Here is a 13,143-nt window from a genome sequence, read left to right as displayed (position 1 = left end):
AGAAAATACAGAAAAACAAACAAAAAAAAACACACACAAAAAACATAAGCATAAACGAACAATATTGTTGTTAATGAACGTAATAAATATGTTATCATTTTTGTTATGTCAGTCTTGTTAATATATCCTCATAAATTTATTTCTTTTTCTCTTATCTGAGACAAAGGACATTCTGGGAACTTGTTGCAATTACAAATTACGACTTGTGCTAACAGAAAGACATGGCAACATTTGCACACACTCAACTATCTAATATGTATAATGATACTACTAAGGACAACAATACTGTATAGTATAGTAATCATTGGATACTACATAAAAACAGCATGACGTGGAATGTCGAAAAATATTAAACCTGCTATATTGAGGCTGGAATTAAAGGAAGATTAGGCTAAACAACAACAACAACAACAACAACAACAACATCAACAACGACGACAACAACAACAACAAGAACAGCAACAGCAACATGATACAACTCCAATTTTTCAAATAGTTTTTCGGCCTAAAATCTTCTTCCATCAAAGCAAAACAAAACAATAATATTTATTATCAATATCTGCTAAAAAACATAACATATTATTATACCGTGATGATTCAATATCATAATGTCTTTCTTTCTTTTCTTTTTTATTTAGCAGAGAAAGGGTTAGAGCCCGAAATGTTCCTACATTGAAGCGCCTAGATATTTGACTGTTTCTTTGTCATTTGGGATAAAATCCTTGTTCCCTACCAAATTAATTAATACAGTCAACTATAACACAAGTTTACGTTATTTTCTTTCTGAGATCATAACTTACGTAACACATGGCTCCGTCTAAAGACGAACATAATAATAATAATAATAATAATAATAATAATAATAATAATAATAATAATAATAATAATAATAATAATAATAATAATAATAATAACAACAACAACAATAAATTGCTCTACATATATTTTATTATTATGTGCTTGTGATGGCATGCAAATCATACACAATTTACCATGAGGGACGGATTCTGTCTTTAAATCCACAAATTTATGTAACACGTTGTTATAAAAATTAGCACTTTTTCATTATATAATCTTAAATGAATACCGATTGGTCAATTAAATTTGATGAAGGCGGGTAGCAATGTAAGATAAAGATGGTAATTTAAAAACGCTCCTCTAGGATCATTGAGTTAGGAATGGTATGGTGACCAGTTGATATAATAATGCATAACAATAGATTACAATATGTAGCAATTATATAAGGTTTTCTTGGAAATTTTCACAACTCGGTTAAAATGGAATGAAATAACAAATTTGAGCAAATATAATACATTTAGAGGCAACCACAGCTGCTTCCAACTTTAAAAAAAAAACAAGAAAAACAAAACAATAATAATAACATATGAAATCAGGCAAAGTTGATCACTTGACTTATGCGTTTCATATGCTTAATTAACTTCATGCATTCAGCTTGACTATAGTGTCGAACAAGATGAACATAATAATAATAATAATAATAAATAATATATATATATATATATATATATATATAATATATATATATATATATATATTAATAACATTTCATTGACCATTAAAAGAAATGAATAAAGCACATTTACATGCATTAAAAACGTTCAAACATTATTAACATAGTTTGACGAACAAACAACTTTTATGGGATAAAAACAGCAACAACAAACAAACGATCTTTAACGAGAGCTGTGTGTTGTCCGTTGTACACACCATACAATGGACAATCATCGACTCACTGGGTGCTCTTGAAACCACCTATGTGACCAATTGTCAACAGCTTTGTATTTGTCGGGATGAATCTGATGCTTAGAATTGAATTTTGAGCTTATTGCCAAACTTCAGCGAGGAGCGACAAGTGCAGACAAATGCTTTTAATTTTAAGTCAAAACTAAAACATTACATTTTTACAAAAAGAAAACAACAACATATTTTTAAGTGTCTATCGCACTTATTTGATTATCGATGTTTTCTTCTTTTAATACCTTAGAGTATGTCTGTATATGTGTGTTTGGGGGGGGGGGGGGTTTATGTGTGTGTGTGTGTGTGTGTGTGTGTGTTTGAGAGGGTGTGTCTTTGTTGGGTTTTTTTATATGTCCCAATAAAAAGTTATAGGCTGTATATAACATTTTGTAAATTTAAGTTGTCCTGCAATAGGAGCATAGAATAAAAGGTAAGCAATAAAGACTTGTTAAAAGTGAGACAACGTTATGATGGTATGGCCTTCGGCAGTCATAAACACAAGGCAGTAAAAACAGATAACGATTTTTATAGGACACCATTGGTGTATTACCATTTTTTATATAAATAAAGACTTTTCGGTGTGAGAAAAAACAAAGAACAAAACAACAATACTGCCATAGTCGAAAAATACAAATAAACAAAACAAATATGTAAAATTTTTAGCCTGACAACTCGTCCAGATTTGGAAGTTTCTGACAAGATGAGGGTCATTTTAATCTATCAATATTTGAAGGACGAGTTTACTGGCCAAAATTTTGCATACGGTTTATTTATTTATTTATTTTTTTTTCAGAGCACTCGAAATATCTGTTACAGCCTACACTTGCGTAAAACAAGATAATGTTTCCAAAGTGCCCTACATAATATGAGTCAAATGTTGCGATCATTGACCTTCATCTTGTCACTTCCCAAGCCTGACGTCGCGTGACTTTGAGGAATACATGTATAGCTTATCCCTCGACCTAACAACGACGCCATAATCGATACTATAATGTCGATAACGTTAGATACGAATAAATAACGAGATGGTGACGTTCGATCTTTCAGTTATTAGTAAGTTTTAAGGTAGCTTTTCCCTCAAATGGTTGTGCCACGCTCTACTTTAAAATATGGAGATAACTCCCCCCTTTTTATGTGAAATATTAATTGTAAGAAATATGTAAAATAAAGTCATCTTTACGAGGGGGGGGGGGGGGTAATAAAGGCAGTTAATTAGTTTTGTTTGTTTTTCTTACGAAATTCTCGTAGAGGGAATGATATAAATGGTTTCAAGAGTGAAAAAAATACACAAAGAAAGCACCACAATCATCTCTTCATATCATCCTCACAGTCACATTCAAGATTGGACAAATTTGGATAGAGATACAGCAAGTCTTGGCAAGGAATGTTGTTTTCGGAATACCCTTCTGGAAAAGCATTCATCCACGTTCTATTAACAGGGACGTGACCTTGGTAAGCTACACATTGTGAGAAATCGTAAATCCTCCTGGCGATTTGAAGACCTTGTCCTGGCATTGGCATTTTTATTCCTTCAAAATTGACTTCAACTAGCGGAAAGACCATATCCTCGGGATATATGAAAGTTTTTGATATGTAATGGGTCATTGCCCATAAATAAGGACCATTTTTACCATAAAAGAATATATCAATGAACGGAAATTCCTTATCTTTAAACATAAATTTCCAATGAAGAGGCCCAAATATTTCTAAAGTGAAACCTTCGATGCAGCTCATGTGTTGCTTAACTTCCTCCCAATGTTTGATGCTAATCCCAAAGTCAAGGTCATCATCCCAGGGAACAAAACCACCGTGCCTCATTGCGCCAAGTATCGATCCCGCCGTCATAAAAAATGGGATCTGGTATCGATCTAAGACTTCTCTCATCGTTTTGAACAAGTAAATGTAATCCAATTTCTTTTCTCTTTTCATAAAAGGTAAGTACCGACCGTGACCTTTAGACAGCGCATCGTAGACAAGATTAGTATCCGTGCTTGCTTTGGGTATCACAATTTTGGAGGATTCAAGATCTTTCCTTTTCAAAGTCGGAGTTGTCTTCTTTATACAGACCACCTCAGTGTAGACGCCAGGGGGATACGAGGGCCGGATGTAATGCATTTTGATGATATCCGTAGTGCTGACGTCTCTCCAGGCTTTGTAGATGTAATAACGGAGAACGACATTGCGAACTGGGATGAAGAATACGGTGACGTACGCCATGAGACAAATGGCGACTATAAAACAGGCTTGGCGAGCGTGCGATGCCATGATTGAGTTGTACGAGTATTTTGCAAATCGACGTAACATTTTGACAAATGGTAGTAATATATGTGACGAGAGTTGATAAAATCGTACCAAAAAAATTCACGAAGGTAAAAAAATAAATAAATAGAAAATAAATTGCAGATCTCAAGGCACAGGCGAAGATATAACAATCGTATGGATTTTAGACGCTCCACGTAAATCACGGTTTCTGCATAGAGTTGACTCCCATAATTGATAAGTGTGATATCTGTCGAAATACTTCACATTGTGACGAGCGGAGTTATCTGAAATAAAGAAATGAAACGAAATACATTATATCAATTAATTATACAAAATCTCTGACAATCAAAATTTTTAAAAATCAATGCCGTGGAGAATGCCTGAATTTAAATGAACTTAATAGAATGGTGGTGATGTTAGCGAAAGAGACTTGAGGAGCGGATGTATATATATATATATATATATATATATATATATATATATATATATATATATATATATATATATATATATATATATATATATATATTACAAAGGAGACACAGATGACACTTAGTCGAGTTTTCAAGCCAAGCTCTTCGCTCGAATGGACACTCTGTCCTCTTAAAAGTGGGTACCATCATAAATTTATTATCATGTCAATTTTAAGTTTCAGTATTTACTGGACCAATTCTATCAAGCAAAAAAGATTGAGTGGATCAGATTTCACATTACAGTTCAAGTCTCACATTCATTCATCATATTTAGTGAATAACGTTGTGAATCGAACTTATTATCAGGATCCATCTCAATAAGAAACTAAAGTGGCAAACCCATATATAGAAAATATCATAGCAAAGGCAAGTAGGATGCTGGGTTTTCTCAAAAGGAACATAAACCAACCCCACGAAGAATTAAAGCCCAGGTGTACACATCGCTTATCAGGCAAATATTAGAATATGCCAGCGCCGTGTGGGACCCCTACACAAAAAAAATGACATTGCCATAGACAAGACTGAAAAAATACAAGGAGCAGCTGCAAGATTCGCATCCGGGTTTTGCAAATACAGAGACCCGGCTTGTCCCTCCTGTCACTTGAATGGAAACCATTGATAAACCGGCGCAAGGTATCCCGTATTGTGGCCTTACACAAAACCATCAACGACCAAACTCGCCCATCATCATCACAAATTACATCAAAAGCAAATCAGATAGGTACGCTACACGTAGATACAATGCATCACATAAACCATTTACATGAACAGACATATACAAACACAGCTTTTTCCCACGAACAATAAATGTCCTTACACCGGACATAATGAATATTGAACGCTTGGAAACTTTCAAAACAGTTTTGAATGCATTTGCTGGTCAAAGTAATCTGTGACTGTTCTTTGTTTTTATTGGACCGTATCTGAAATTTGCAATGATGGGCCCATGGGGCCTTTTGCAAATGCAAGCCATTGAATGTTGGAGATTGAAGTCTTTCTTATTCAAGTCGGCATTTTTTACTATAATTCAGTTGCATAGGATGAGATCTAAAATATATGCGTCATTTCCTTGAACAAAACTAACTATAAAGCCATTATTTACCCATTATCAACTCTATATATTATCAGCCTGTTGGCTGCTTATCTATCAACGTATATTTCAAAATATCTATCTATCCATCCAACCTTCCTTCTAACATTTTAAAATAAACTATTTAGCTGTTTTAACTAGGTGCAGAAAATGAATTTATTACCACAAATATGAAACTCGGGGTTAGTTTTTCTTTTCGTTTTAATTGTAAATTCACTTTCCAGGGTCCGATTCAACCCGACATACTACCGTTTTGAGACAGTGGGTCACATTCGGAAATGTCTTATTTATAACATTGATAAAACCTTGTACTTTTAATCTGTCCATGGTTCAATAACCATATGGAAGTCTTTTTTTTCTCTCTCTCTCTCTCTCTTTTTTAAGCTTCAGAGAATCATGCGAGTCTTTTGATCTGTTTTAAAGACAAACACCGCACGTCAATATGAACGCCCGGATAAGCATTCATGTGAACGTGAATTAACAATACACTATTCATATTACAGTGGCACAAATAAAAGTTGATACAAGTGTCATGTTACAAATCAATGTCAACTTTTGACTTCATTTTATATGTGTATACATACATACATATATATATATATATATATATATATATATATATATATATATATATATATATATATCTATATATATAGACACACACACACACACAGAGAGAGAGAGAGAGAGAGAGAGAGGAGAGAGAGAGCGAGAGAGAGAGAGAGAGAGAGAGAGAGAGAGAGAGAGAGAGAGAGAGAGAGAGAGAGAGAGAGATTATTTGAAGCTTAACTATTTTTTCTTTTCACATTCTATTCTTTTAATTGTTTGCAAAAATGAATAATTCTACAATGTTAACCCTTTCACAACGAAATTCGATTTCATTCTATTTTGATATAAAGCAATCCGTTTTCAGTTTTCACCAAGAGAGCCTTGACTCCTATTCTCGTTATATAGTCATGGTAGGATGCTAGTCGATTACAATAACATTGCGGCCAACTTTTCAACGAGCTAAAACGGGACACTCTAACGCACAAAACCGTCATGAACCCAAAACAGCAGTATGTTTGGACTAATACATAATATAATCCAGATTTATTGCTTTTCCTGTTCATTGGTTTAATTCGCTAGTAAATTCTTTTTTTTTAATAATTAAAATTTTAAAAAAAACAACAACATAATCCCGGGACATGCAAGGGCCATTTCAATAAACATAGATAGTCCAAATTTTTATTCTTAAAAATGTTCTGAGATTGCCAAATCGGATAGAAAACGCTTTGAACACGTTGAGTGGATATTGCACTATATAAAAACAGCTCAATTCGTATCAAAACAGTTGGCCGCTATATAATTATTGTTGCCAGATCCATCTTACTCAACTGCAAAACGACTTATGAGAGAAATTTTGGGGCTGGGGGCTAATCAAAGTATCGCCTAATGGTCGATTTTGTGCCGATATGCCATAATAAGCTATCAACTGTGGTAAAACCTCAAGAATATTCAAAAAATCTTTATCTATCTACTGAAAGTTGGGTTAAGCTAGTAATAGAGCGATTGCAGTAAAAAGAAAAGACGTAATCATATATTTGCTTTGTCTGATTTTATACGACGTACACCATAATATGTCGTATGATATAATCATGTTCAACTGTGAATGGAAAAAGTGGGTTTGTGCATGAGCCATCTTTTCCAAATACTACAACGGAGAGACTGTATTTCGTTCGTCTTGCTTCATTATTTACAAGCAGACCTTAATGTTAACATCAAAAGAACAGTTACAGTATATTAGGGTGGCTCAGTGGTAAGATCTTGGCTTCATGCCCGAAAGATATCGAGTTTGACTACCCCCCCCCCCAACCGCGTTGTGTGGCCGCAAGTCACCTTGCCTTAGCCCACCTAGCTACGCTGCATTGCGGCTGACGCCCGGGTTATTCCAGTTTTCTACGTACCTGCATATTATATGATCATTCAGCGCCCAATCAATGTTCTCCGTTCATGTGTGCGTGAGATTATTATCACTGAAGAGGATTTTCTCAAAATGACACCCCCTCATTCAGGCCACTGCAATGTGAATTTGCCTTTACTTTAAAGAGATATATTTCTTTTAAAAAACAACTTATAGTTCAAAAACTTACATGTTTCACCCCCCCCCCCCCCCCCCCCCCCCGCATCTTTTTGATTCTTCACAACTTTTGTTCGCTAACTAAAAAAAAAAATACTTGCCTTTTTCGCTCGTTGATTTAGCTCTCATTGAACATCTTTTGTTGACATGTTACAAGGTCAGTTTTTATATATTTGTAAACGACTTTGATGGCATAACATCGCGTTTTTCCCTAATATGGCTTCTGGATATTATCCATCCTCTCGGGGAAGAAGAATTTACAGAAATTTAATTGCCAATCAGAGACGACAATCCCAAAATCTAGGTTGCCTCATTATTTACAAATAATTCTAGTTTGTTTTTGATTGAAAAGGTTGGTTTTGGACAGACGTTACAAGTTAACACGATAGTCAAAGTTGCTACATATTTTCTGGATAAATTCTTGCCATCGCATTATTGTATTTCATAACATAATCATGTTTTTATTCACAAATGAGCCTTAAAAAAAACAAAGTTTCTAACAAATTTTTAAAACAAATTACATCCAGAGTTGGACTATCTATCTCTATAACTATAATAATTAACTTTAAGTGGAAATAGACAATTATAATAGCAATTAGCCTCGCGCTGACCTTTTCCAAACGAGGTCAACCAATCGGATTACATCGTGCAATAGTGTGTTTGAAAATGTCAAGGTAGTACCAAGGAATTTACCCAATGGAAACCGTACGGTGCTCTTATTGGCTAACCAACCAGCGGCCTCGATGAGAAAAATATCCGCCATTTTGATGTTGGCTGGGAATCGCGTTACTATAGTAAACAAGCGCTGATCGGCCGTTCATGAAAACAAGTTGCTGCTCGCTCGTTTAACTCAAAATTCTTCAAAACGATCTCTCTAAAATTATATAAATGTGACTTCTTAAGGTTTTCTTCACGGTCAAAACCCACAACATTCTATTAATGATTACGTCCGAGGCAAAAAGGAATATTGACAGGTCGACCGAGAGTTGAACTCGTGAGACGACAAACATCAATGCGAAGTGTAGCGAGAGTCAAGCTATTGTTTGTCTTGTCCTATTCTATATAGAGAAAAGGATAAATAGTATAGCCTCGTGTGTGAGTGGTTGCGTGTCATAGTCTTGTTTTTAAATTGTTTCTGTTGTTTATGTGTGTAGTGATGACTCTCTCACACTCAATTTCAATGCCGAAAGAGGAATTCCCGCACACAAGAAAGGGGAATTGGGGTGGTATTTGGCATACATATTGTATAGTATCTAGTTCTAAATAGATAACTGATTAGAATTATATTATGATATATAAACACAATGCCAAATACAATTCCGAAGTTTCCTTATTTCAAATGAAGTAAAGCTCCAAAACCTAATGGTAGTGATTGTAGTACTGAGTGTTAGTGAGGTGATGTGGTGTTGGTGGTGGTTGTAGTTGTAGTAGTAATAGTGATGATGATGTGGTGGTGGTGATGATTGTAGTTGTAGTAGTAGTGGTAGTGATGATGATGTGGTGGTGGTTGTAGTAGTAGTGGTAATGGTAATGATATGGTGGTGGTGGTTGTAGTAGTAGTGGTCGTGATGATGATGTGGTGGTGGTGTTTGTAGTAGTAGTGGTAATGATGCGGCTATGTGGTCTAGTAGTATGACACTCGCTTCCGGATCGGAAGGTCCTGGGTTCGAGCCTCGCGCTCGGCGCATAGTTGAGTCCTTGGAAAAGGCTCTTTACTCACATTCTGTCACCGTACTCAGGTGTAAAATGAGTACCTGGCCGTTAACAGAGTTGTCTTTGTCCGAAAAATTGTAATATCGCCTAACAGGCGTCATGTCCCGTCCTACATGTTAAATGTTGACCAGGACCCCTTGTAAAGCGCTTTGAGCACATTTAGTAGATATTGCACTATATAAAGCTCAATTTTAAAAAAAATATTTCAATGATGATGATATGGTGGTGGTGGTTGCAGTAGTAGTAGTGGTAGTGATGATAATGTGGTGGTTGTAGTTGTAGTAGTAGTGATAGTGATGATGATGTGGTGGTGGTTGTAGTAGTTGTAATGGTGATCATATGGTGGTAGTGGTGGTTGCAGTAGTAGTGGTAATGGTAATGATATGGTGGTAGTGGTGGTTGTAGTAGTATGAGTGGTAAATGGTAATGAATTGGTGGTGGTTGTAGTAGTAGTGGTAGTGATGCTATTGTGGTGGGTGGTTGTAGTAGTTGAGGTAGTGATGTGGTGGTGGTTGTAGTAGTAGTGGTGGTGGTGGTTGTGGTAGTAGTGGTAATGATGATGATATGGTGGTGGTGGTGGTTGCAGTAGTAGTGGTAGTGATGACGATGTGGTTGTGGTGATTGTAGTAGTGGTAGTGATGATGATGTGCTGGTGGTGGTGTAGTAGTAGTGGTAGTGATAATGATGTGGGGCTGGTGGTTGTAGTAGTAGTGTTAGTGATGATATTGTGGTGGTGGTTGTAGTAGTAGATGATGTGGTGGTTGGAAAACACATTACAGGTTATTATAATACATGATTACACACATTCTCTAACTTCATTTTTTGACAGCTTCGTTGTGCCATAAATATACGCAACAGTTCTGAAACATTTTATTGTGGATTTTGATATTGTTTGTTGTTTTTCTTGTGTCGTTATGTTGACATAGATACCGAATGAATAGTAATTACTACATTTTCAGCCAACAACAAAATGGCGCTGAATGCTTTCATTGGTGGACACTTTTTAGGCTTCGTACGTATTCTCATTCGTTTAATTCTATGGTAGTACCACACTAATTTACATAAGTTTTATTTAAATTCTTCTCAGCTTTTTTTGTATGAAATTAAAAATAACTTATTTATACATTTGGTTAATTTGGATTTATTTTGGATCAGAAGTGAGAATGAAGAAAATTCTCATAAATGAGTGACAAAATAATTTCAAGTGCAACTTTTGGAATTCATCTTCTAGGATTATCAAGTTAGGAATGATTAAAAAAAAAAATAAAGCAGATGCATCTTTAAGTTTAAACTGTTTTTAAAGGGAGGGTTAAATTTAATGGTCTAAATAGATCGACGGTAATCGTTGGTTATTAATTATGAGTGAGTGACTATCTAATGTTGCACGAAGTGACAATTTACACTCTAGGATATTTTGAGAAGACGTCCTTTTCACTTTTCAAAGAAAAACCTCACTGACACTGACATGGGGAAATTTGAAACATAATACCTCGCATCTGGCAAACTGGAGTGAATAAAATAAAACTTGATATTGATTGCATAAAAGAAGGAAACAAAGAAAAATCATGGATCGATATTAAATAAGTCGCATGCTTTTGAAAACATGCTAATTTTGATTTTGTTGTTAGAAATGTTGGAGTGAACGACTATTGAACGGAAGCTGCCCCAATCGTAGCACATGGTGTCTGCACCAGTCTGCACAGAGGAAATAGAATTGAAATCGAAGTTAATTATGCTGCATACAATTATACGTTGTCACTTGACAACACTGTTGTTGTTGTTCTTCTTCTTCTTCTTCCTCTTCTTCTTCTTCTTCTTCTTCTTCTTCTTCTTCTTCTTCTTCTTCCTCTTCTTCTTCTTCTTCTTCTTCTTCTTCTTCTTCTTCTTCTTCTTCTTCTTCTTATTATTATTATTATTATTATTATTATTATTATTATTATTATGATTATGATTATTATTATTATTATTATTATTGTTGTTGTTGTTGTTGTTGTTATTATTCAATTGATTAGTATCAACTCACCTGACTGTCTAATGGTTCTTTCCAACTAACACGAACACCAGCTAACACAACGAGACTTATGATAGAATATAAACACATGGTAGGCACTAACAACCTGTGACTGATCACTCCAGAAAGTGGAAACAAACTTATCACCGAGTTGGCCACAACAGATCTTACAGTAACACTGCAACATTGTAACACACTGACGGTGCTGTTACAATCTAATCGCCTTACACTGACCACTGACCAGTAAGATCGATGGAGGCAAAGGGGGATTATTTTGCTAAATACGTCATCGTTATTCAGGTATTTTTACCTGGCAGCTTATCTCGACATGCAATGCTATGGTGTGGTCAAAAGAAGACGTAATCAAAATCTGCGGTTCAATATTGGAAGTTACGATGATTCCAGTGGCAGTTGACATTTAAGAAGCAGGAGAAGGAATAGCACCGTCGCCGAGCAGTAGCAGCAACAGCAAGCAGCAACAGCAGCAGTGGTAGTAGTAGTAGTAGTAGTAGTAGTAGTAGTAGTAGTAGTAGTAGTAGTGGTGGTGGTGGTGGTGGTGGTGGTGGTGGTGGTGGTGGTAGTGGTGGAAGTAGTAAGTAGTAGTAGTAGTAGTAGTAGTAGTGGTAGTAGTAGTAGTAGTAGTAGTAGTAGTAGTAGTAGTAGTAGTAGTAGTAGTAGTAGTAGCAGTTGCGGTTGTAGAAGTAGTAGTAAAGTAGTAGCAGCAGCAGTAGTAGTAGTAGTAGTAGTAGTAGTAGTAGTAGTAGTAGTAGTAGTAGTAGTAGTACTAGTAGTAGTAGCAGTAGTAATAGTAGTAGTAGTAGTAGTAGTAGTAGTAGTAGTAGTAGTAGTAGTAGTAGTAGTAGTAGTAGTAGTAGTAGTAGTAGTAGTAGTAGTAGTAGTAGTAGTAGTAGTAGTATGTAGTGGAAGTAGTAGTAGTAGTAGTAGTAGTAGTAGTAGTAGTAGTAGTAGTAGTAGTAGTAGTAGTAGTAGTAGCGGTGGTGGTGGTGGTGGTGAAAAAAAGAAAAGGATAGAAAGAAGTATACAAACGAAATAGCGGAAACGCGTATCCTTGTGAAGAATATAGGCATTATCTAGTAACTTCCGGGGTGTAATGCATGGTAGCACGTGGGACCTGTAATCAGAAGGTCTGAGGTTTAATACCCATTCGAGGCAGGCTGATATTTGGGGATGTTTTGTTTGTTTATTATTTCTTGTATAATTCTTTCCAATTTGTTTGGCACTGTTTCAAACACACGTATTCAGATCTTTGCCCACACCAGTGCCTGCTCCCAAACTTGTCAGTTGGTAGGTAGTTAGATTGATAGATGGATGGGTATATAGAGATGGAGAGAGAGGGGGAGAGAGATAGTTGAAGAGAGAGAGAGAGAGAGAGAGAGAGAGAGAGAGAGAGAGAGAGAGAATGGGGAGAGTAAGAAGACAAGGGGGAAGAAGAGAGAAATAACGAGGGGTCGAGTGATAATTTGTTGAGTGGCTCTGTACCATTTCACCCTATCGTGGATGTTTATTTTTAAGAACAGAATTACCGTCTATCACGCTGAAAGATAGCATTAAATTATTAAACTAAAACTTTAAAACTTTAAAAAATATTTTAAAACAAATTCACATATACACAATCACACATACACAAAGAGAGGGAGAGAGAGAGAGAGAGAGAGAGAGAGAGAGAGAGAGAGAGAGAGAGAGAGAGAGAGAGAGG

General features: G+C 35.6%; 1 protein-coding gene across 8 annotated transcripts in view; it reads right to left on the bottom strand.

The window, feature by feature from the left end:
• Positions 1-2,097: 2,097 nt before the first annotated feature.
• The window catches only part of LOC144968724 (uncharacterized), a 56,500-nt gene continuing 45,454 nt past the window's right edge, over positions 2,098-13,143 (bottom strand). For 7 of the 8 annotated variants that reach the window (XM_078907346.1, XM_078907347.1, XM_078907340.1 and 4 more), the window contains one exon: positions 2,098-4,304. In XM_078907346.1, the coding sequence (XP_078763472.1) occupies positions 3,064-4,062 (999 nt within the window). In that variant the 5' untranslated portion in view covers positions 4,063-4,304 and the 3' untranslated portion in view covers positions 2,098-3,063. Of the gene's footprint in view, positions 4,305-11,438; positions 11,703-13,143 lie in introns of those variants that run through there. The other variant, XM_078907342.1, reaches the window with a different exon arrangement.

This window comes from Berghia stephanieae, chromosome 3, assembly GCF_034508935.2.
Source record: "Berghia stephanieae isolate SIO BIC M18660-M18661 chromosome 3, UCSD_Bste_1.3, whole genome shotgun sequence".
NCBI lineage: Eukaryota > Metazoa > Mollusca > Gastropoda > Nudibranchia > Aeolidiidae > Berghia > Berghia stephanieae.
The sequence above is the reverse complement of the archived record's forward strand: the minus strand, read 5'-3'. Positions and strand labels throughout refer to the sequence as shown.